Here is a 26,715-nt window from a genome sequence, read left to right on the forward strand (position 1 = left end):
GTTTACATTGCTCAGCTTTTGCATCTGCAATCTTCTCCATCAGACAAAATTCCACCTATGTGAGGCCCTGGACTGCACATGCTGCTGTTTTGTGAGTACTGCTGACCTCCAAGAGCCAGATGGTTCCTCTGCTGGGCCCTCACTGCTCTCTTCGGTCACAATGTGCTGCATGGAGTTGTTGACATACCCGCCTCTCTCTGTGCACTGTGAGCTCTTGGAGGCAGGGGCCATCTAATTTGTCTGCCATTTAACATCCTCCCCAGGATCTGGCACATAGTAGGCTCTCAATAAATTCTTAATGATACAGTCAACAGAGGCTGAATATCTCCTACATATCCAAAATACACTTTCTATATTGCCAGAAACACGTGAAGCTGCAGGAATCAGTGTTTCTCCTTTAACAAATGCTTACTCTGTCCAGTTCAGTGTATTCTGAGAAGTGGGTGATTATTATTATTATTATTTTTTCTCATTAAACTTTGTTCTAATGGGTCTCAAAATTCTGTGGCAGATTTTTGGTCAAGTTGTTTCCATTAAAAAGTACTGATTTTAAAAACTAATAATGTAAAAACTGCCACACACACACACACACACACACACACACACACAAATGGTCCACAAAACATTCTCCTTTCCTTCTGAAGGTTTTACGATGCATTGTAATCATTAACCAGTCTTTTACTATTAAACTTAAATGGCCAGTTGAGACAAGCAGTTCTGAAACCGTTCTTCCACCACTGATTAAGACTGGGGTGGCAGGTATTGGGGACAATATTCACTTAGCCGCTGAGCTTTCTGGGCAGACTTGGTGACTTTGCCAGCTCCAGCTGCCTTCTTGTCCACTGCTTTGATGACACCGACAGCAACTGTCTGTCTCACACCATGAACAGCAAAACGGCCCAGAGGAGGGTAGTCAGAGCTCTTAACACACATGGGCTTGCCAGGCACCATATCACCGATGGCAGCATCACTAGATTTCAAAACCTTAGGGCCATCTTCCAGCTTTTCCCCAGACGACGATCAGTCTTCTCCTTCAGCTCAGTGCATTTGCAAGCAATATGAGCTGTGTAGCACAGGCGCATACCCAGCACTGATGTGGCCTGGATGGTTCAGGATAATCACCTGAGCTGTGAAGCCAGCTGCTTCCATTGGTGGCTCATTTTCGCTGTCACCAGCCACACTGCCATGACGAACATCTTTGACAGACACATTCTTGACACTGAAGCCCACACTGTCCCCAGGAAGAGCTTCACTCAAAGCTTCATGGTGCATTTCAACAGACTTGACTTCAGCTGTAACACTGACTGGAGCAAAGGCGACCACCATGCCAGGCTTGAGAACACCAGTCTCCACTCGGCCCACAGGGACGGTACCAATGCCACCAATTTTGTAGACATCCTGGAGGGACAGACGCAGGGGCTTGTCAGTTGGACGAGCTGGTGGTAAGATGCAACCCGAAGCTTCAAGCAGCGTGGTTCCACTGGCATTGCCATGTTTACGATGACTTTCCATCCCTTGAACCAAGGCATATTAGCACTTGGCTCCAGCATGTTGTCATCATTCCAACCAGAAATTGGCACAAATGCTACTGTGTCAGGGTTGTAGCCAATTTTCTTAATGTAGGTGCTGACTTCTTTAACAATTTCCTCGTATCTCCTCTGGCTGTAGGGCGGCTCAGTGGAATCCATTTTGTTAACACCAACAATCAGTTGTTTCACACCCAGTGTGTAAGCCAGAAGGGCATGTTCACGGGTCTGCCCATTCTTGGAGATACCTGCTTCAAATTCACCAATGCCAGCAGCAACAGACAACACAGTCAGCCTGAGATATGCCTGTAATCATGTTTTTGATTAAGTCTCTGTGTCCTGGGGCATCAATGATAGTCACGTAATACTTGCTGGTCTCGAATTTCCACAGGGAGATATCAATGGTGATACCAAGCTCACGTTCAGCTTTCAGTTTACCCAAGACCCAGTCATACTTGAAAGAGCCCTTCCCCATCACAGCTGCCTCTTTCTCAAAATTTTCGATGGTTCTTTTGTCGATCCCACCACATTTGTAGATCAGATGGCCAGTAATGGTAGACTTGCCGGAATCTATGTGTCCAATGACAACAATGTTGATATGAGTCTTTTCCTTTCCCATTTTGGGTTTGATTTAGTGGTGGTTTCCAAGACACCTGTGTTATGTGTTCTGGCGGCAAACCCGTTGCGAAAAAGCGAAGTGGGTGATTATTAACCGTTGAAAAACACACAGATGTTTTGCTGTTCTAGATTATAACTGAATTAAGAGTATCCCACAGACAGGTCAATATTGTAGAATCTAGGTGGTAGGGCACTATTATTTCAATTCTTCTGTATGTTTAAAATTTTTCATAAGAATAGAAAAAGAAAAACAAGGTTCAAGTAGGAGACTTGGAGGGGACAATAGACGGACTCAAATGACAGCGGCGGAAGCAAAGCCTTTTCAGACGGGTGCGTAGTCGTCTCTGCTCAGAGTTCTGAGCAGCACGGCGGCACTAGGACGCCCGCACACAGGCAGCTGGCCGCATGCTACCGGCTCCAGGCCGGGCCTGTTTTGCCTTCCCGTGTGCGAGCCGCGACCGGGTAAGGCTGCCGCTTCTCAGGACTCCCTCTCTGTCGCCAGTCAGCTGCCCTCGCGAGCAGGATGTCAACGGCAGCACGTGAGAACAGCGCTTCAAAATTCTGACGGCGCTGAACAGAAGTGATGGAAGTCACTCACATAGGAACCGCATGCGACTTGGTTTTAGCTGTCTGTGTAGATGCAGCTACACCTTATGTGACTGAATGGTCTAGAAATGTGATGACAGCTGGTATTACCTGCAGGGAAAAAGTGACAGTTCTCATGATTCCGGCTCGGGTGCACTGCTGCTCCCTGGTGGGCCCGAGTCACATGCAGGCCGCCTTCCTCCACGGCACCGACTTGGGCTTTCCACAGGCTTCAGTCTTTCATGTTTCACTTGAGGATCAGGCGGAACTCTTCCTGCAGTGTCACCAGCTCCCCCGCAGCCTCGGGCAGGGCGCGCTCACCTGAGCCCGTGGTGAGGCCTGCAGCCTGTTTGCGTCGCTACACTTGGACCTGCCCGTGGTGAGGTTACATGTGGGCTTTACTTCATCCTAACTTTCTACAATGAATAGACGTTTCTTTAAGTTATGAAGTGTAGAAAATAACTGGCATATGCAAATGCTCAACATCTGAAACAGATGTTACCGTCTTGCTGTATGTGATTAAACCCTTTTGTTGTTATTGTTGAGGAAATAAAATACTTCCGATCCAGGTAAAGGTCTCCCCTCCCTCCTCGCTCCCCCAGGGCTAACCACCAGCGTGACGTTGGTGTGTCTCATTCCCAAGCACGCTTTTATATTTTCCATTACATATGTATAGATCCACAGACAACATATAATATTGTTTTTAGATTTTATATTAGTGGTATCATCCTCTATTAATCATTCTGCAATTTTTGTTTTTCCCCTCAATATCATATTTTTGAGATTTACTGCACGTTTATAATTAAAATCTAATTCAGATGAACTGTTGTATAGAATTCCATTTATATTGCATATATAGTCTGTAGTCCATTTATTTCTCTACTGATGAACAATTAAGCCGTTTGCAATTTTTTTGCTATTACAAATGAAGTTGCATTGAATATCCTTTTATGTTTTCTTGGGAGTGATTCTCTTAGAAGAATTGCTGGGTGATGGGTATGGGATTCAGTTTCACAGGATTTTCAAATGGTTACATGAATTTACACAAGTACTATTTTTATCACCATAAAAATGTTTTATGTATGTGTGTGTGTAAATAAATACAAATAAAGCCCACCTATCGGAGCTGAGGTATGTGGAACTCGGTACTTTATAACAAAACCAGAGAGACGAATGGGAATGGAAGGTGTTGCTTGATGTCCCTGCCCTCCAGAAGCAAAACTGTAATTATGGCGAGCTCTAAGTCGGGCTCAAAATCGAGTTGGCTCCACAACTCACACTCATTCTAGGTGCTGGCAGGGCCATCTGTAAGTAGGGTTGGGTACACATTGGCTAATGGTGAGTCTTCATGTCAGACCAGGGAAGGTAGAATCATCTCAAAGACTCAAAGAAAGTCCCCTGGATGTCACTCTAGGTTCCAAAGCTTTCTTTTATTAGGAACCATATCCACTCTTCAGACAAGTTTTGATAGGAATGCCTTTGTTTTTTCTCAAAATAATAGCCCTTGGGGTGAAATAAGAGTAAACAGAAATGCCAACTGTTGAGGTAATAATGCTTTTACAAAAAAAAACGAAACAAACCCAGTTCTCATCAGTGTAGTAACCTATCTCTTCTCAAGTGTTCTGTAAAATATACTATATTTAACAAATATAGTAAATACTGAAACACCAGTGACAGAGATCAAAATGGTGCTAGGGTCCAGAGTGCTCATTTTTGGGGACAGTGTCACTATCCCCCTTACACACCATGCAAATCACTGCATGTGCAGTGGTCAGGGAACTACAGAAGCTCGTCCCCACCTGTTCTAAGGCAACGGCTGGGTTGTGGTTTCCTGTCCTAATGTACTGGAGGGATGTGACACACGTCCATCGCTAACTGAGGCTCGCTGTGGCAGTACGAGGTGAGGGAAGCAGAGAATTTTAAAAACGGCCCTCAATTTCAGACAATTTTGCTGTGCTGTTCCACTCCCACCATCACTGAGAACAGGTGTTATAGTGCAGTGGTGCTCAGTTTTGGCTGCACCTCAGTGTCACCTGGGGAGCTTTAAACAAAATTCTGATTCAATGGATCCAGTGGAGCCTGGGCCCTGGCATTTAAAGATGCTCCTAGGCCATTCTGGTGCGGGCACAGCGAGCAGCCTGCTTTCCCTGAGCTGTGCTACTCAAACTTCACTGTCGCCCAGAGTGACCTGCAAGGCCTGATGACCACAGACTGCAAGGCCAGCCTCACAGTTTCTTACTCATTAGGTCTGGGAACCACACTTGGAGAACCACTGCTTTAACTAAAAAAGACTCAACCCACACTTGTGGACCCTTTCTAAGATCTTTATAGAAAGCATCTACAATCCCGTATCACACTGCTCTTTAGTTAGTATTTGACATTTTAGTACAGAATAAGCTAACAAATTATTTCCATTTTAGAAGCAATTTACACTCATCAGCAACAAGAACCCAATAATATAAATCCACAAAAGTAAAATATAAAAGTTCCTGTTTCCTCAGGGGTTCGCAAAGTTTTTCTGTAAAGGGCAAGACAGTAAATGTTCTTTCCATTGCAGGCCATGGGGTCTCTGCTGCAAGCAGTCAACTCTGCTCTTGTAGAGCGACAACAGCTACAGACAGTATGTAAATGAGTGTGGTCGTGTTCCAATAAAGTTTTATTTACAAAAACAGGTAGAGAGCTGGATTTGGCACCTGGGTGATAGCTGGCTGACCCCTGCCCTGACCCATGTTTCAGAGATACTTGGTGCTAGCAGGGTTTGAAATATGTATACTTCCAGATACTGTCCGCTTACGTAAACCTCAAGGTTAAGTCTGCATGCCTGTGTAAAAATATGCATGTATGTGTACAAATATGCCTTTTTGTTTGCTTCTTGTTAGATGGAATCATCAGTAAAGTATAATTTCTTATCCACTAATTTGGCAAAGGGAGTGATGTGAGGAAACAGGAATTTCCATACATTGTTATGTATAAAAATGTTACTATAAACAACATTTTAACCAGAAATGTTGTATTTGCAAAAACTGTTAGAAACCTAAGGGTCCACCAAATGGGGCTTATTTAAATAACTATGGTAGAGCTATACAATGGAATATTTTGCCCTTGTTAAAAGAAATGGAATATACTGCTATGGAGAGAAGTCCACGGTACATTAGTAAGAGATAACAAAGTTGTGAAAGATAAAACATAGTTTTTAGAGTAATTACTATCAGGAAAGTAATTGGGCATTTCTGGCTTTAGTTAAAATCTATTTTGAAACCCACTCTATCTAGCTTAAGGTATGTAAAACATTGGGAGGGACTTATTTTACCCACTGATAGGATATCACATTTCATTCTGAAGTGATTTACTAATTTTTAATACATGAATTCTCAAAGTTATGTGTGACCATGCATTTTGCCTTTCAAAGCTGTAAAACATACTTTGCTGAGCATCATTGTTGCCATCGCCTGAACATGACAGTTCCTGTTATTCAAGAGAACCTGCTGTCCAGGTAAAATTGCAATTTGGTCCAATTGAAAGTAGCAGCTTTCACAAAACTGCTATTAGTAGAAACTAGACAAGAGAAATATGTAAATACACAGTACAGAGTGAAGTCTGAGGCCCTCTGGCCTCCGTTTCCCGTTCTCACCTGTGGGCACACTCCATGAGATCCGTGAGGTGGTGGCGATCCATTTAGCTGTGAGAGAGGAAAGCTGCCTTGCTTAAATGATAAAGTCAGAAGTAATGTGAAAGGAGGACTGCTAATTTTTTTTTCAGATGCCATGACAGATGCAAATTTTCAGTTCTGATGTCAATTTTGAGGGCCTAAAACAAGGCTTTTAATCAATGTATTATACATCAAATTGATACTGTTAACTTCTGATTATTCGAATTAATAAAATATTGATAGAGAAATGTCCAAAGTTTTACATTTCTCAGCACCCGCCTCCCCCCATTTAATTATCATGCCTGGAAGCCTTTTAGTAACAGCGGCAGCCATGAGGCTGACGGGACCTGACAGGCCAGCACGGCCCAATTACACTGGTATCCGCGGCACTTTGATGTCCTGGAAATGAAGAGAGATGGGGGCAAATTGGGTGGCACATTATGTTAATGACTTGACTTAATCCAGCCACTAAACTTTATGTAGCCTGTTAAAAAAGATGCTAACACTAATTATGCCACTTTGGAAAGGAAAGGAGGGGACAAGCGTTTCCTTCTGACAAAGTGAAGCTCATAAATGTTGTAAATGAAATGAAACAAAATGAAGTAATCTATGATTAATTATACATCACAGACACGAAGAAAAGAGGAAGAACCAAGTAATATGTCTAAGTCCTCGAAATCTGTTAGATTCCTTTTAAGGATCAACATTTCTAAGAAATAACTATGAGCTGTCAGATTCTGTAACATGAAAAAAAAACAACCACCCTGAATGATCTTAAATTGCTTATACAGTGTAGGAGATAATTCAAATAGATAGTTTAATTGGCATGAATGATATTTATTTATAACACTACTTCTAGTCTCAATTTTGTGATATTACTGGCGTAGAGGCAATTTAAAAAATCTATAAACTGGGATAACCAAAGAGCAGGGTTATCTAATTGCTTTCCACTAGTCTCTGCGCCTCTTATCTATTCTTCACATTCGTGACAGCTTGATCCTTTAAAATGCAATTCACGAGTGTAAACTCCCCAAGAGCAAAGGCTCCCTTCCCTTATTCACAGCTATATCCCCAGTCCTGAGAATAAGGCTTGGGGTGCCGTGGATGCTCACTCAATATCTCTTTAATCAATGAGTGATCTTCCCCTTCCTTAAAAATCCTCACTGGCTACTCCTAGAATTTTAGGATAGACCTCAACCTTCTCAAGAGAGAGGCCTCAATGCTCTGGACATACCTGTCTTTTCAGGATATCCTGAGGCTCCCCAGGTGTGCCACAGGTTAGCTCACCCTGAAACCATATTGATTCCCAGAACAAGGCAGGTCCTACATTCTCTCACATTCTCACACTTTGGTTCCTTTGTGCTCCAGTGACCCCTCCTGGGCCTTCACTAACTCCTAGTCACCTTCTACACTTCGTTCACCTTGGATGAGGGTCCCCCGTGCTGAGTTAGGCGCCTCCTGCATGTTCCCACAGCACCCAGCATTCCACGCTCCGAGTGCTGACCACCATGCGTTGCAATTGTGTTTCCCCTACAGATTGTGAATTCTTTAAGACCAGAGATTGCTTCTTTTATGACACAGTAGATGCTAATGAATGCAGAGTTGTTGTGAGAATTAAAGAAGATATTACATAGGATGTGCTTAGCACATAGTAGCCCATTCGGTAACACCTTCCTTCCGAGGAGAGCTATGTACCACTGTCCTGAGATTTCTACCTGAAGCAGTTCTTAAAGAGACTTAAGAAGCTATTGAGTCACAAATATTTTTAAGCTTAAAAAGATTTTATGACACAATACCTCAACCAAAGTTAATATCATCAATAGTTACACAAGATACATCCTGTGCCTCCCAATACGATGCACTGAAAAGGACTCAGCATTGCTTCTGAAGTATTCCTACCACAACACAAAACCTGAAGAGAATAGGAGGAAACACCACATAAATCCAAACTGCAGACTGTTCTGTAACATAAATGGCCTGTATCCTTAAAAAATGTCACTGTTACAAAAGACCAATACAAAGAAAGGCTGAGGAACCATTATGGATTCAAGCAGGCTAACAAGACATGAAAACTAGATGCGATGTGTGACCTGGATTGGATCCTGGACCAGGTCAATAAAATGCCATCAATGATACCACTGGGACAAGAGGCAAAATTTTAATGAGAAGTGTAGATTAGACAGTAGTTTTACATTATTATGTTCAAGTATTCAGGGGTAAAGGGGAATGATTCCTGCAAAGCTCAGATGATTCATTGCAACTGCGTATGTAAGAATGTATGTATATAAAGACATACACACATATGCGCACATACACGCATATATAGGAGAGAGAATGGAAATGATAAAAAACACATGTACCAAAATGCTAAAGGCAGAATTTTTAGAAGCGCATGGCAGCTGATTAACGGCTACTGAGGCATAAAGCATCGCTTAGAGTAGATCCTGGCTTTAACTGATGTCCACACATCTGAGATATCATCTAAAACCACAACATGAAATCTCATCTTGGAATGGTAGTGAAGCTGTATTAAGCTGTAGCAAAGTAACACAAGTTACTTTCCCAGAAGTAATAAGAAAAAAAACAGTTCACTCTAAAGGAAAAATATATGTGTACATTACAATTAGTTGAACATATTAGAGGAATAGTTCTCTTTCTCACTAAAGTTCTCTATGAAATCGAAGTTCTTTATTCTACCTTAGTTAAGGGCAATATATAAATCCAGGAGATGCTCTCAGTGTTGTCAGTGGTCCCATGGCTCTGCTGTAGGTCTAACACAGGATTTCTCAACCTCAACACTATTGATGGCTGGGGCCAGATAGTTCTTTGTTGCGGGCTCTGTGCACTGTAGCATGTTTAGCACCAACCCTGGCCTCTACCCACTAGATACCAGCAGCAGTCCCTCCCAGTGTGACAACCAAAAATGTTGCCAGACATTGCCAAATGGTCCTTGGGGAACCAAATCACCCTACTTGAGAATGACTGATCTAAGAAGGTACAGTTGAGATAACATTTTCCCATATTTTGCTAGTTACTTTTAGATGGTGAATACATTATTTATGAAATAAAATTAACTATTGCATTGTCTCTCTAGTAACTATAGGATAAAATCACGTCACTCAATTCCTTATAATGAGTCCCTTTCTATATACATACTTCCTATTGGTTCTGTTTCTCTGGAAAATCCCGAATAATACAAATGGCTATAAAGCCAACTCCCACACAAGAAGTCCATTTTCCCATTGATTTCTATCATCAAAATTTTCTAATAGGGGTAAAAATTTTCCTATACAGTAGTTTGATAAATAATTTAATAATTTTAGATTTGATAAAGCAAAAAATTAAACTGAACTAAATATTATAATTAAAAGCCTTCAGGCAGCCATATGTAAAATTCCTTCCTTAATTTATCAATTTTGAACAAAAAAGATTCCAGGTATCAGGATGTTACAGGTTAGATATGTTATTATAGTTAATAATTATATAATAAAAACAACAATAATAAAAATTTGGACAGATGAACTCTTTTGTTTGCAGTTATCAATCACAGAAACAAAGAATTTCTCTACGGAGACATCTGTGACAACGAAAACATTTTGTTCTATGGGTTTGTTCTGCAGAGAGATTAAGCTGAAAAATTTAAGAACTGAAAAAAGTATTGCAATTCTTACCAATAAAGATTCTAGGGAAAAAGTACAATTAATCATTTCAAGAAAAGTAATGCAGATGAATAGAAAAAGCTAGAATTTTCCCTTTACTTACGTTTACTTTATAAAACTCTTATCCCCCTTTACAATAGAAAATGCTCTGCTAAGAGGTATACTTCCCACATAAGTGAAAGTATAATTTTCTTTTCAGAGTTTCGAGTTGCATACTACTTTTCAGCAATGTGCTACAAAACATGCAAAATATACCTACAGGGTTATCTTCTAAAAAGATTTAATTTTTTTTAGCAGAAATGAAATAACTTTAACAGTTTATCAGTAGACATACTTAGATATGAAGAATCTATAAATTCACATATACACGTGATTATAGTTTTAAATGCCATCTCACATTCTGAATTCTTTAAAGTTCAGACTTGATTTAATTCATCCTTGAACAACGGTTCTGAAAAGGAGTCAAGGAAGTCAACTGTTTTTAGCAATACCTTTTGAAGCTATTGAATGTTAGGTACTCCTAACATGTAAGCAAAAATAATGCTTAGATGTTATAGCCCCTTACATAGTGAAACTGTCAACAAACTTTTCTTATACTAGATGATTACTTGAATAAGATTATGATAATGCACTAAATTTCTCCCAGAAATATTTTTGACTTAAGATGTTCATATATGAAGACTGATATACTACGAAGGAAAAGCAACTTTACTTCAGAACATACCTAATTGGTATCAAGTTACTGACCTGCTTGAGATTCTCGGAGACAGGACCTGGAATAACACACTCATCACTGTCAGAAGCTGATCTGTCTTCTTCATCTGTTAAAAATAAAATTTCAGTAGTTTAAATCTGTTAGACGAGTTATATTTACACCTCGTGAAATGGAGAGAAATATGCATACATTATAAAGACAACCTTAAAAGAACAATATGATAATCGTATCTGAACCTCTTTTAGCAGCAAAGATATTTACATTTACATTACATTTTAGAAAAAAAAAAATTGAAAATTCCAAGTTTAGTTTTAGTAGAAACAAAGGAAATAAAAATATGTCTTGTTCTAGTATAAACTTAAAAATAATTTTGTAAAGAGGACAAGGTAATAGATGCTTTCCAACAGCCTAACAAATAATATTGTGTGAGAACCAAGCTATATTACTATTTAAAAATATTTTTTAAAGTTTTACAACTTTATTGTGGTAAAGTTGACATCCAATAAACCACACGCATTTAAAGTGCAAAATTTGATATTTTGACATATATAATTCCGTGAAAGCAGCACCACAATTAAGATTACAAACATACCCATCGCCAAGAAGTTCCCTCATGCCTTGTGGTCTCTTCCCATTTGTCCTTCCCCAGGCAATGCCTTAAACACTTTCTGTCACTATACATACATTAATTTGCTTTTCTACTTATTTATATAAGTTAAATCATGTTGTAAGTTGTCTTTTTTTTTTTTGGTTTAAGTTCTTAGTTTTAATTTTTCAAAAGTCAAGTCCTCCAGAACAGTCCAGATGACAGCTCTGAACCCGAAGAGAATATAAAGCCACTTAATATATAAATTGGGAGCATGGTTGGCAATAATACTTGCATTCTATTGTGGCACCCAAGCGGAAATGAGAGAGCTGTAACTATTCTACCTGATCACAGCTGACTACACTGAACTGCACCCATCATTTCTACCGAGAAATGGGTATCACAGAGTAGGTTCACTATTAAACAAAGATGTTCTATGAGGCACACTATTAAATCAAGCTAAAAGTTAAATAAATACTGTCAATTCATAAAAGACAGTCACCTCCCGGCTCCAATTCCTCAGTTATTTCTGTTTCATCTTCGGAAGAAGTCACACTTGGCTCTGCAAGCTGGCCCTGGGACAGCAAAGACACATCACCACCTTTCCCTAGTGGCGTGTTCTCAGTGTTCTCTCTCATCTTAACGACACGGCTTTCTTGAGAGACCTGGAGAAAGGAGGGCACGCTGATATTTTTATCATTGATTAGATCACATTTGCAGCATTTTTGCTGAAGCCCTTGAATAATAAAGCATGAAAACCTGAGACTTAAATACACAGACATGCAATATATATGATTCATTCAAAAACAATTGCTTAAATTGTACAAATAAAGACATGCAGATAAATGAAAATCTAATTATAAACTAAGAATGAAAAATACATTAATTTCAAAATGAATTTTACATTAATTGACATACCTCTTTGATATTATGCTAATATCAGTATAATTGTAGCTGATACACTAGTCATATTTTTTATTTTTCTATTCCAAGGAAAAATATAAAAAAATAAGATAAATGCTATGATTTCCTGATCCATGTCAATACAAAGATAGAGTCTTTAAGAACCAAATTAAATATTTTGAAATAATTTTATACAAATACATACCTTGAGAGTATGGGACACAGTTGGCATAGTAATATCTATATCTGGTATATGCTCCACTTCTGGTGAAATTTCCTTCCTATCCTCAGGAGGAGTAGAAGGCTCCTTATATTAATGTGAAAACATGCATGGATTATTACTAAATCCCAAATCATCCTAAGACTTTTACATTTATGTTATGTTATGTTATATTATATTATATTATTATATTAATATGTATATAAAACAATACTAAAAAAATTAGGAGCAAATATAGTAGTTACCCATAGGACAGTGAAATAGTGCATTTTAGTAAAATGATTGATATTCTTTATAGTATAATATATATACAACTTAAGAACTACAAGTGCATTTCATTAAAGCATTGTTTATAATCTCAAAAAAGTGAAAACAATGCAAATGTCCAATAGGGCATTAATTAAATCAAATGTGGTACATCCAAATATCAAAGTTTTATGTAACCATGAAAAACCTAATAATATAGATTTGTACTTACTGATACTGAAGAGAGTATATGATATAGTGTTGAGTAAAAAACATAGTTATACAACAACATATATAATTGTATAGCATTTTGTTAAAAAACAAATTTGCAAACAAACGTGTGTGTACATTTCCATGGAAAAAAGTATAAAAGGAACTTCATCAAAATTTTATCTCTGATACACAGATTTGGGAAAACTGTATCTTGCTGTCTTTCTTGCTTGCTTGCTTATTTTTATTTTCTAATATTTCTATGATAATTACACATTACTCACGTAATTAAAAGTTGTACATGATAGATTAGGTACATGCTCTCTATCAATTTAATAGTCAACCATTTTTCCATGGCTCATAAACTGATGTTTATTGTTAAAATATAGTTTGTCATGAAAATTTTTTTTATTGATTTTAGAGAGACGGAGAAAGAGAGAGGGAGACGGAAAGAGAGAGAGACAGAGCGAGAGAGAAACGTTAATGTGCTGTTCCACTTATTTATGCATCACTGGTTGATTCTTGTATGTGTCCTGACGGGATCAAACACGCAACAGTGGTGTATGGGGATGATGCTCTAACCATCTGAGCTATTGGCCAGGGCTATCATTTTGGCAATTTTAAAAGGAAACATGCCCAATATAGAAAATGTAAAAGTTAAACAAAAAAAATATAAAAGAAATTAATATAAATCCACATTCCCATTATTCAATGATAATATCTATTATTAACCAGTTAAATTTCAAATTCTTTCTAACTGAATTTTAATGCAAATAATAAATTTTGGCTATACAGTGATAATTATATTGTAAATATAATATATCCTGTTACATTAAAAAACTTAACATTGTAACATAAAATTTTCTCCTGATATGAAAATCTAGGTAAGCATAAATTTATTTTAAGCAGGAAAAACAAAAATAAACTTTATTAGGCCAATGAAATATAGAGTAGAAATAATCCTTTAAAAAGTATAATAGCCAGAGCCACAGAAGTTGTAATTATTTGCTGACTGCTTTTTGCCATGATACCAAACTATAATAATCTAGGTTGTACCTCTTTTACAGATAGGAAAACAGAGCTATGGTGATTAGTATATAAAGTATTTTCCAATTATTAACTTAATTCAACCTCACAACAACTATGCAAGAACTCACATCACCATTTTTTAAAGAAAAAAACCTCAGTGACAACATAATATTACATTGAGTGGCTGTATCATGATTTAATGAACCATTTTACTAGTGTTGGACATTTATCTAAATTTTTAGCTACTGTGGTTAATGTTGCAACAAAATCTCCATATACGTGTCTCTTTATATTAATGATAATTTACTTAGGAATTGGGCTACTTGTGTTTGAATTCTAGATCTAATACTTTTATCTTGAGCAAATTACTTAACCTCTGTAGACATTTACTTTCCTGATCTTTAAGTGGACATAATTCTAGTATGAACCACATAAAGTTGTTGTGAGGATTAAATGAGTTCAATGAATGTAAGTTCAATTATGCCTGACAGATAATAACCATTCAATCAATGCTAGCTATAAAACACTGCCTGAGTAATAATTATTGAGGCCATTTACTTAGAACACATATATTAAATGTTCTGTATATGTCAGATATTATTTTAAGCCCTGGAGAGAAAGAATATTTTGATCTGAGTGGTGGTTACACAGATCTGTGCGTATGGAAAAATTCATTGAGCTGTGTGTTTAAGACTTTTGTCCTTTACTATATAGAAGTTATATTACAAAGAAAATATTTTTTAAAAAGCTGATGGTGACTTGGGTGGTAAAAGTGGAGATGATGTGAATATAGGGTGTATTTTGAAAGTACAGCTCACAGGTTTTGTGGATGAACTGGATTTGGGATGTAAGAAAAAGGAGTCAAAGGTATGCCTCCAAAATTTCATGACTGTGCCACTGGTGAATGACTGTGTCATTTACTGAGAATGGAAAAAATGAAAGAGAAAAACTTTGAAAGAGGGTTGTTGAAATAAGGTTTGGGTTTTGAAATTTTAAGTTTAGATTCCCATTAGAAATTCAGTCTTTATGAAGTAAGCAGTAAAAAAATAAATTTGGAATTGGCAGTGAGATCAAGACAGATGATTATGAGTATGGGAGTGTCAGTATACAGGGGCTTTTTAAAACTAGGGGAATGAAAAGCTCTCTTAACATTAATAAAGACTGAGAAAAGCAGAGGTCTAGGTCTGACATTTGACTGTTGAGGCACTTCAACATTTAGAGGTATGGTCTAGGAGAGTGGGAAGAATAACTGGTAAACTTGAGAAAAACTTGGAAGGTGAGGTATCCCAGAGGCCAAGAGAAGAGGGAACAAGTATGCCAGTGTGTTACATGTTACTGGAAGATTAAGATGGGGATGGGGCATTGACTACTGGATCACCACTGGATATGGTAAAATGAAAGTCATTGTGACTTAGTAAGAGTGGTTTTAACCAGGGTAAGGTCTGACCGCAGTGAATTCAAGAAACACTATGACGAAAGGGAGACAAAATTAAAACAATTTTTGAAGAGGTTTCTTTTTGTAAATGAGGAGCAAAAGATTAGAGCAATAGCTGGAGAAAGGCATGGGGCCAAAGGAAGGTTCAGATCAAAAAGTAAGAACAGTTAACACTTATACCCAATACCAAGTTACAAAGCTAACATTTTGAAGAAAAAAGAGGCATTTCATTCACCCAAGTTTCGTTTAAATCAGGTAGGGTATACTACACCTATCTCATTTATTTCCAATATTTGTTACAGGAAAATAACCAGTACTTTCAGTGTTTACTACTTACAAAATTCTGATGTGGTGGAATATCATCCACAAAGGACACCTTCTTCTCAATGGCTGTTACACGCTGTCTTGGTTTAGGTGTTGGTGCCTAAGATAAACCGACATGGCAAACTGAGTATGAGGAACATCCACTTTAGATAAGGCTTCTGCTACTTTTTCTGTTTTTGTGTCTATAAAGTTTTACAAGAAATTCAAAGTCACTGTTACTCACTATAGGTAATGTGCTCACAGAGGATGTTGGAGGTAGTCTTTGAACAACTTCTGACTCTTCTTTGTGGATGAATTTTCCTAGGTCTTCGGATGTTATGCATTCACTCGGTGGGAGGTATGCAAATTTCCATTTTAATATAACATGAATGGTTCCTGCAGGATGCTTTTTATGATCTGTTAACTCAAATATTCCTGTCAAATCACAAAAAAATAGTTTTAATTAATGCTAAAGTTTTATTACCAGAATAATTAAGGAGAACTACCCACAACTTAAAAAATAATTTTGGCTTTTACTCACAACCCAAATGACTTGGAGAATAAAATAAAGACAAAAGGATGTATGATAGGTTCAGCTCTCAAGTACACTTTCAGAAGTTAAGGCCTCAATGATAATACTGATTCATCAGACTTGAGAAAATTAACTTATAAATATTTTAACCCACTGAAAAGAAATTCAGAAATTATTCAAAATTCTTAGCCTTCCTCCAAGATATTATCTAGGTTATAGCTCAAATATCAACCTTCACTTTGATTTGAATAATTTTGCAAAAGACTTGTCTCTGTAGAGAAATATATTAAAACTTCAAAATTCCAAATAGTTGACATATCTAAATGAGTCTTTATATTACTATATAATTTTATTATAATTTAAAATATTTTATTAGGATTTACTCCAAATTACTCCAAATAGTAGCATACCAAAAAAATGTCCATCAGATAAACTATCTAAAACATGTAGCAGTAAATAAAAAGTATCACCTACCTATCTATGTAATATTGAGTCACAAATTTTAATCATTATACTAAAGTTTTCTATATGAAAAATCCCTGACTTGAAAAACACACACCTATATTTCAAGCATAACTTTTGTTTAGAGGTATCTTTTACTTTGTCCTCAAGTGTATGACATGTCTTTTAATGGCTGGCTGGGAAAGAAAAAACAAAAACAACTCTAGACTTTAGGTAGAATAGAAGGATACAGATGGAATATAGGGAAGTGATAAACTTCTATGACAGGCATAGGTGAGACTCCAAGAATGGTTGAATGAAGAGCTCAGTAAATCCTTCCCATAAAAATCAAAATGATCAAAAACCACCATTTAAAGCCTCTGGAAATTGATCAAAGGTGTACAACAAATTGAAAAGCACTTATTCAAGAAAATCTATTGAACCTCAGTAAGAACAGCAGGAGTCAGAACAGGCTGACCAAACAAACAAAAACAGCAACAATAATCACTCTATGGAGAAAGGAAGTTGGAATCCAGAGTTGCTACAATGTATCCTCAATGTCCAACTTTAAAGGAAAAAAAGGCGGGGGGGGGGGGAGAGAGAGAGAAAGAAGAGAGAGAAAGAGAGAGAGACAAAGAAACTGGAGAGTGTGATGTTTACACAGGAAAAAAATCCATCAATAGATACTTTCTGAGGTTGTCCAGATGTTAGACTTAGCAGATAAAGACCTCAGAGTAGCTATTATAAATATATCCCAAGAACTAAAAAAAAACATATTTAAAGAATTAAAGGAAAGTGTGGTTACAATGACTTATAAAATAGAGAATATAATAAAGATATAGAAATTATTTTTAAAAAGAAAACTAAATAGAAATTCTGGAGTTGAAAAGTACAATTACTGAAACGAAAAAATTCAATAGGAGGGCTCAGTAGGAGATCTGAGCTGGCAGAAGAAAGAATCAGTGAACCTGAAGATTGGCCAGTAGAGATTATCAAATTTGAAGAGGTGAAATGAATAGAGCCTCAGAGACCTGTGGGACACCATTAAACATATGAACATATATATAATGGGAGTCCAAGAAGAAGAAAAAAATAATTCAAGAAATAATGGCAAAAACTCTCCCCAAATTTGTTACATAACAACACCCTACATATAAAGAAGCTCAACAAATTCTAAGCAGGGTAAGCACAAAGGGATTTATATCTGGATACTTCAGGGAACCTAATACAATAACAGCTGACTTCTTATCAGAAACAATAGATGTCAGAAGTCAGTTATCTGATGTACTCAATGTGCTTAAAGAAAAATATAACTGATGACCAAGAATATTGTATCCAGCAAGACTGTCCTTCAAAAGGTAAAAGTAAAATAAAGACATTCCCGGATAACAATGAGAGAATTCATTCCCAGAAGACCTCACTTATAAGGCATATTAAAGGAAGTTCTTCAGGCTGAAAGAAAGTGAGACCAGATAGTAACTCAAATCAATACAAAGGAATAGAACAATAAAGGTAATTACATAGGTAATTATAAAAGATAGAATATATGTTTTTCCTAATTTTTTCTCTTAACTGGTTTAAAAGACAACTGCATAAAACAATAATTGTAAAATAATATTGTTGGACTTATATAAAGACAGAAAATATATGAAAGTGGTAGCACAAAGGACTGGGAGGAAATGAAGCGATATTGGAGAAAGGGAGTGACACCAGACAGTAGACTTAGAGGAAGAAATAAAGAATATCAGAAGTGATAAATACATAAATTAATATAAAACCATCTCCATAATTATGTATACTCTCCCTTCTCGCAATTTCTTTAAACAATATAAGGTTATATAGAGCAATAATTATGACATTATATTGTTGGGTCTCTGACAGAGGTATATATGACACAAGCACAAAGGAGGGGGAAGAAATGAAATTATATTGGGACAGACCTTCTATATTTCAATGGAATTGTTAGTATTAATTTTAAGTAGACTGTGATAAGCTAAGATAAATATTGTAATGCCTAGAACAACTACTAAAAAAATAGCTCAAAAAATATAATGTTATAGGCTCAAAGATTATCTGAGACAGTTAGGAAGATTAATCATAAACAGAACAACATATTTGTAACACTAAGGTATAATTTAGGTTTGTTTTTACAATTTCACAGATTAAGAAATAGGTTTACCTGAGATACACCTGTCATGTGCCAATGAAATTAGAGGGACATTGACTTTTCCTATGTAAATATCCTCCTGGGTATCACTATCATCAAACACATAAAAACTCAGAGACTCTGACTTAAGGTATCGATCCAAATCCATATTCATTGGCACTGGGAAACACCTATGATCATCAAACTGTGGATCATTGCTACTGGGAATGATGGCTGTGTCATGGTCTGCAAAATCAAAAAACTTGTACACAACATATGGGTGTGGTTGAAGGTGGCTTGCTCGGGACTGCAGGTGGTTGCAACATCTTATTGTAATATGAAGTTCGTTTAAGTTGCCATCTGTGGAATCAGTAGAACTGAGCTGAGCAGTTTTCGGTGCTTGCTGACTTAACTGGAAAAACATACATATTTATATTATAGTAAGTATACAATAAAAAGATAAACAGTAGCTGCCAACCCCCAAACAAAATAACTTTGTAAATGGAGAAAACCTGCATATTTTCACTTCATAGTGAATTTCTCAGTAAGACTCGTAATTCTTATTCAAAACCAATATTCACTGTAACGTGTGAACAGATGATCCTATGCTATTAGCAACAAACATAGAAGACTGAACATACATGCAGAGATTGCTGCCCAAACCAAATAAAACCAAAAAAAGTTAATCTGATGGTCTTTAATTCTATTTAATAACTGAGTAAAGTGAGCAGATGGGTCCAAAGACCAATGTTCTCCAGTTCACAATTTTATTAAGAGGCAATCCTTCGATCATGCCAGCTATTTGGTTTTATCCCATTCTTAAGTGAGAATCCAGTGAATTTGATGGGCCCCACCCAGAGAGATAATTATGTTATATTTGGGTTGGCCCTCATCTTGAGCCCCAAATTAGCCAGTATATCACAGTACAACTGCAATAAGAACAAGAGAACAGAATCAGAGATAAGCCTTGGGGGGATAAAAAGCTAGAATTGGGAGGCCATTTCAGAAGGGATATGAACAAAAGGACTCATTAGGCAGAGCTAGAAACTACTCTATGGTCCCTTTTGCTCAGGCAGACAGTGCACAGGCACGTAAGCAAACAATTATACTGACTGTTAACTAACCGTCGCTGGTGTGATCTGGAGCAAAGAAATGTTAGTGTGTCAGTGCCTCGTTCAGTTTAGTGTTGGAGAATTCTCAACCTTACACAAAGGGACGCCCCTTTCACTGCATATCTGAATCAGGATGGAGCATGTGGGACCTCTGACTTTAGAGAAGTTTACTGGAGGAGGAATGATAGGATCAGTCCTAATCTCCTTCGTGGAGACATCTGGTGGTGTGGAGAAGGGAATCTGAGGAGGGACTCACAATACTGCTTTCCCAGGCCTAGTCTGCATTCAGCTATATAAGGCTGAGTGGAATGATTTACAAAGCTCTCCCTCCACATCTTTCCCAAGTGTACCTACAAAAGCCAAAATTCCAACAGTAAATACTCATGCCAGAAACTGGGAGTCTAAAGACCTTTAAACCACAAAACTAAATGAATAATTTGGTTTTTCTATTTCTAGTTCCCTTTTCCACAACAGCATTTCCCAAAGTTTGTCCAGAAAGATGATCTCTGGGAAAGGGTGCCATTCTTTCCTAAGTCTGGGAATCAATGTTCTATTAGTAATGGTTCTTCTTTTTATTTTAAGTTGATTTTTACAGGGAGAGGGAGAGAAAAACATCAATGTCGGAGTGAAACATCTATTGGCTGCCTTCTGCACACCCCTACCCGGCAAGTGGCCTGAAACCTGGGCATGTGCCCTGACCAGGAATTGAACTGGCAACCTTTTGGTGCACGGGACAGCGCCCCTTCAATTGAAAGTTACAGAAACTAATTCCATCTAGCAAATATAACAACAACAAAAAAGACTTTCACATAGGGCTAAAGAGCTATTTCACGGAACTGTTAAAGCAGAAATGTGGTTGGGCCATGGGAAGGCAACAGCACTGGAAACCGCGAGAATTTCCTTTCCGCTCAGCTTCTGTTTCTCCCTGTGCTTGCTCACGATTCTCTCTTCCAGACCCGTTTTCTTTCCTTTGCTGGTTAACATCGTAGAAGCTCCTCATTTTGCATGTTCCAGGCATGGAGAGTCTTGCTTTCTCTCTATCTCAGGAAGCAGAATCTGACTGGCTGAACTGGGGTCAGGAGCATATTCCCGAATCATTAGTTATAGCTGGGTGGCGAGTGGGAGAGAACAGGATCATGTTTATCTTTATAAAGCCTGCCACTGGGGTTTCTAGCCCCATGGGCTGGGAGTGAGGGCAGTTCCAAATGGAAAAAGGTAATTAAGACTTGAGCGGACGTTCCACAATGTTTCTATGATATTCTATCCCTTTGTAACTCCAGAGAATTTCATGTTTTATGCTTCCTCTTGAGAGTCACGTTATAAACGAGAACCTGAAGTCGAGGATTCTATTTAACTTTGTTTAATTCAGTGCTTTCTGCATTCACTGGATCATGGTATTTTTTCTTTCGGAAATATGGCCATTAAGACTTCATGAAACATAGTTTGAACCTAAAGAACTGCATTTAAATGGCCCGTTCTCAGTGAGAAAACTCATTTTGTAGTCCAATAATAGCTACGTGCTTCCCTAACAGTAGAGTGGAATGAAAGTCACTTGACGTGTGTTGATCGTACTGCAGTTCTATTTCTTGAGTGTCGCGGGTAGCACACAGATAGGTGCCTTTGTGGTGATGGAAGAATTCTGTATCTTGATTGTGGTGGCAGTGTCATAAATATATACACAGGATAAACTGCACAGAACTCCTCCTCCCCCACACATAAAAACTGACAAAATCTGAATATGGTCTTCTCCTAGTTAATGTACCAATGTCCATTTCCTGGTTTTGATATTGTCCTACAGCTATGTAAGATCTTACAACTGGGACAAACTGTGAAGGGGACACAGGACTTCTCTGGACTATTTTTGTTACTTCCTGCAAGTCTAGGATTATTTCAAAATAAAAAGTTAGAAAAAGCCACTTGATGGCTGTGAAAGAAAATAATTTCAGTTTAAAGTATGGCATAGAAAGAACATTATAAAATTTCTGTGTCATAAAAGTGTCTTAAAGTCAAACAAGCTTACCCATTGCGTTTTCTCTGGCCCCTTAAAATTTGATGTTATATATCCCAAAGCCTTTGCCCGTTCTCGATAAAGTCGAATTGCTTGGTCCACGGGAACTCTTAATTGGAACCAGTATTCTACTGCGCCAAAATTTGGGATGTCTTCTTTAGTTCCTACAAATCAATATATAACTCACTGTTAAAACAGTCCCATAAATCGAAATATATACCAGTAAAAAACACATCAATGGTACTATACATTAAAACTATAAATTTTATACTGAGTAAAATAATATGTGACATGCACAAATGATGTGTGACTGGCAAACAGCAGAGATGAAGAAAATAAAATTACTTCTGCAAGTATGAGTTTCGCTGTATGTTAGATATTATTAAAGTACAGTCAAACTGTTTGAGATCTTCCAATTTATACTATTTCAATCCTTGTGAAACACTTAAAAAATCTAAGTATTGAACCAAATACTCCACAGACTCTTTTTGATGCTGTAGTACTTTTAAAGAGACAAGTTGTACTCACTGAAGTCTGACAGATACAATATGAAACCTCCAAATTATAAATATGATATTCCACATCTTAATGCAACTTAAAGAAATCATTGGCTCAGCTGGTGTGGTTCAGTGGTTGAGCACTGATCCATGTACCAAGAGGTTGCTGGTTCGATTCTCGGTCAGGGCACATGAGCATGATCCCCAGTAGGGGGCGTGCAGGAGGCAGCCAATCGACGGATGTTTCTCTCTCACTGATGTTTCTCTCTCTCCTTCCCCTCTCGCTTTCCCTCCTTCTCTCTCTAAAAATCAGTAAAACATTTTTTAAAAAGAAAATCTTTGGCACCCTCCCACTCTACTGTATCACAAGAATAGGGAAAAAAGCCATGGCTACACCGAACATACACAGTGTGTAATATACCGTTGTATGATTGCCCTGCACACCCTCAGTATTCCTTTCTACTTGGGCAGCTCTTCATCTCTCTTTCTCTGTGAAGGTTTCCTCTGTGGCTCCTGGGAGACTTAACAGCTCTCTATGCTTCCTTCACAGAAAGGAAGAATATGTCCTTATCAGGGCACTGACTGCTGGGACATAACTGTCTGTTCACAATCTGTTTCTCCACCACACTGTTAGTTTCTTGAGGGCAAGGGCTGTGGTTTCTGTGGATATATTCCTACCAGAGGGACTGGCACATAATGTGTACTCAAAAATGGTTGAATAGATAATATTCTATACATAAATTTTCCTGAACATATTATTAAAAATATTACCCCTATTCCCTCCTACTTCATAAACTTATTCCTTGCTAATGGATCATTCTCATCAACATATAATTCTCATCAATCAATAACATGGTTCATATCTGCCATCATTTTAAAAACTGTCCTAAAAGAAGAATATTAAACTGTCCTAAAAGAAGAATATTAAACTGTCCTAAAAGAAGAATATTAATGCATACACATATTTGTCTAAATATGCATACAATTTTTGGGGAAGAATCTGTAGCCTTTGGTGGAAAAACCCAGGGCAGCTGGGGACACAGGTGGGAGATAGACATTTTACGGTCTAAATTTCTGTGCCTTTTTGTTTTTGAATTATGTGAATATATTACCTATGCAATCAATTGCTCAAACAATAAAATAAAATTCCCTCCCCAAGTAAATGTTTTCTTTACTTGGCCTCTAGGGTGTTGGATACTCTGGGTTTACCTCTTACTTCACAGCCACTCCTGGCTCTTCTTCTTCTTCCTGAACCCTAAGTTTTGGAGTTTCCCAAGGCTCAGTCCATCATCTTCTCTTTTTTATGTACATTCACTCTCCATGTGATATTAACTAGGCTCAAGGCTTAAAATATATTCTATATGCCAATGACTCCCACTTTTATATCTCTGTCCATGACCTCAGCCTAATGTCACCAACAGCGTACGTGGCATCTCCACTTTGCTGTCTGGCAGGCAGGTCAATCTTAACTTATTCAAATAGAATTCTTGATGTTCTTCCTCACATTTGTCCCTTTCCCAGGCCCATCTCAACAAACACCTCCCCATTCTCCTAGCTGCTCATGCCAGAAAGTCTTGCCTCTTGTATTTCCCTCACTACTCCACATTCAATTGATAAGCAAATCTTGGAAAAAGAGTTAATCAAACATATACTTATAAGCACTTCTTATCACCACCTTCATTACCACCTTAATCCAAGCCACCACCCTCTTTTTACAGATTAATGCAAGAGCTGCCTGATAATGGCCTTATTTCCTCTCTGGGTCCATACAGACTTTTCTTCCTGCAGCACCCAGGTGGTTTCCTAAAACCTATACGTGACCATGTCACTTCCATCCTCAAAATCCTCCATTGACTTTCATCATTCAGAGGGGAAAAAATCAAACCCAAACTCCTCACCAGGACCTACAGGCTCTACAAGGGGATCTGGTCCCTGCCTTTCTTAAATCTCACCTCTGCTCACGCCCCTGGCCTTCCTGCTGGTCCTGCCTCAGGGCCTCTGCACTTGTGGTTCACTCCCCTGGTCCAGGCATGGTCTTTATTCAGGTCTTTACCAATGTCACCCCACAGGGAAGCCCTTATCTGAAGTAGCAACCTCCCAGCCCTCTCTTGAGCTGCTTTCCCCGATCATTTTTCATCATATGTGATGACATGTATATATTTGTTCTGTGGCCTGTCTTCCCCTCTAGAAGGTAAGCTATATGAGGGCAGGGGCTTTGTCTGTATTATTTACCACTGACCACTGTATTCTCAGTACTTAGTGACAATGATAACAAGATACACTCTTAAAAAATATTTGGTGAATGTGCTACATTTAATGTTTAATCAAACAAGAGTATCAATATCATAAATAAACATTTGCACTTAAAAGCTTTTATAAAATTAGCAGCCATTGTGCTGACATCATCAAGACATTTGGGGTAGTCCCAACATCTATGGGCAGCTACATCAGAGAATGGTGTCCTTACCCTAAAGGCACCCTGAATCTGTAAAAGATACTAACAAGGAACACCAAATTAGTATATAAACCATGTTAGTGATTCTAACAGCCAAAGTTTATAAAATTGTACTTACCAACCAAACTTGCTGTGCCAAATATTCGACCGCTTTTTTCCAGAATTTCATGGAATCTCAACTGACATGCTGCAATTGTTTCATAATCTGTGCTGTACGCTTGGTGGACCTCAAGAGTGACAGTGTTCTTCTGAATATAGTGTAAAAACAGGTCATTAACATGAACAAGGTACTGAGAGGTAAAGTTGAACTCCGGGTGAAGGCCTCGCACTATAGGAGTTGTCTGTAGTTCAAAATCATAGAAAGCGTAGGTACAGAAAGTGACAGGCTCTTTATCTCCAGACGCCTGCAACACTTCAGAAGAAAAGGTTACTTTGTTGATGTGGATTTCAAATAGGTTTTCTCCTCGCTCTAAGTGAATGGTTTCATCAAATTCATCAACAGAGTCATCTGGCAGGATTTCTGGTTTAAATTTGTATTGCTTGGTGCCATAGGCAATATCCTTTAACTGGGCTGCAAGAGAAGACACACGGTTTAGAGATTTCAAAATATTGACATAGGAAGATACGAAGTGGCTTTTGAAGTGGTAGGAAGTCTGAGCGCTTTGGTGAATGCCTCCCTCTTAAACTCTATGACTATACTGCTTTTCTGTAAACAATATTGCATTATGCAGAAATTCTTCATTTGTTTTGACATTGCTTATTAAACAACAAAATGACAGCTTAAGTTGTAATACAGGTTGTCCCATGGAAAGCAACAAGGAAGGAAACGGCCTCTGCACGGCAGCTGAGGAAAATGCCTGGGCCCCACCTTCTCTCCCGGTCACTTTCTCTTCCCACGGGCTCCTGCCCGGCAGCCTGTTAAATGCAGGGCGGGGCAAAAGTAGGTTCACAACTGTGGGTCCGTGAAACACAGTTTATTCTTGTATGATTACTTATTAATTATTGCCTTATTTTCCATACAAACTGTGAACCTACTTTTGCCCCACCCTGTATATACTTTTCTACTGTATTTGAAGGGGTGATGGTATGTTTGTTATCTTGGTTATGGTGATGGTCTCATAGGTGTGCACAGGCCAAAACTCACCAAATTGTATACTTTAAATTATATGGTTTAAAGTTATGTTAATTACACTTCTCTAAAAAAGATACAGCTCTAAATACCTCTCCCCATTACATCCACATTTCTAGGAAGAGGGATTCACACTGTCTCCAACTCATCTAACACTCTTCAAGCCCCGCAAACAGCATCTGCCTTGCTTCTCCTGTGAAACTACTCAGGGAAAGGTCACCAATAACCAATCAACTGCTAGGTCGAATGGACTTTGGTCCTTGCAGTCCTTGGTTTCCTGTGTCACTGACACGGATGACCACCTTCTCTTTTGTGGGCTCTGTCCCCCCAGGGCTTCCACATCAGCATCCGTCCTGCTACTCCTCCTGTCTCTCTTCTCGTCTATAGGGTTTCCTTTTCTTCTTTCTTTTTAAAATATATCTTTATTGATTTCAGAGAGAGGAAAGGAGAGGGACAGAGAGAAAAAGAAACATCAATGATGAGAGAGTCATTGATTGGCTGCCTTGGCACACCCGACTGGGGATCGAGCCCACAACCTGGGCATGTGCCCTGACAGGGAATCGAACCCCGATCTCCTGGACCCTAGGTTGATGCTCAACTGCTGAGCCATGCTGGCCGGGCTGAGGGTTTCCTTTCTGTTGGCTTGCTGGGGTTCTGTTTTTGCCCTCCTCCCAGACTGTCTTCCCATGGGTAGTAAGCTCATTCCCTTTT

The 26,715-nt window shown here is 38.2% G+C and overlaps 1 protein-coding gene and 1 pseudogene across 1 annotated transcript in view; both read right to left on the minus strand.

Moving 5' to 3' along the window:
- RPGRIP1L (RPGRIP1 like) overlaps positions 1 to 26,715 on the minus strand; it is an 85,020-nt gene that overhangs the window by 16,902 nt on the left and 41,403 nt on the right. Inside the window, exons 15-22 of the mRNA XM_016221053.2 lie at positions 24,994 to 25,446; positions 21,936 to 22,087; positions 18,837 to 19,215; positions 15,929 to 16,119; positions 15,719 to 15,805; positions 12,447 to 12,548; positions 11,841 to 12,003; positions 10,785 to 10,858 (exon numbers count right to left, since the gene is read on the minus strand). Coding sequence (XP_016076539.2) covers positions 10,785 to 10,858; positions 11,841 to 12,003; positions 12,447 to 12,548; positions 15,719 to 15,805; positions 15,929 to 16,119; positions 18,837 to 19,215; positions 21,936 to 22,087; positions 24,994 to 25,446 — 1,601 coding nt within the window. The remainder of the gene's footprint in view (positions 1 to 10,784; positions 10,859 to 11,840; positions 12,004 to 12,446; positions 12,549 to 15,718; positions 15,806 to 15,928; positions 16,120 to 18,836; positions 19,216 to 21,935; positions 22,088 to 24,993; positions 25,447 to 26,715) is intronic.
- Positions 727 to 2,160, minus strand: LOC107543496 (elongation factor 1-alpha 1 pseudogene; annotated as a pseudogene).

The sequence above is a fragment of the Miniopterus natalensis genome, chromosome 18 (assembly GCF_054644295.1).
Source record: "Miniopterus natalensis isolate mMinNat1 chromosome 18, mMinNat1.hap1, whole genome shotgun sequence".
Classification (NCBI taxonomy): Eukaryota; Metazoa; Chordata; class Mammalia; order Chiroptera; family Miniopteridae; genus Miniopterus; species Miniopterus natalensis.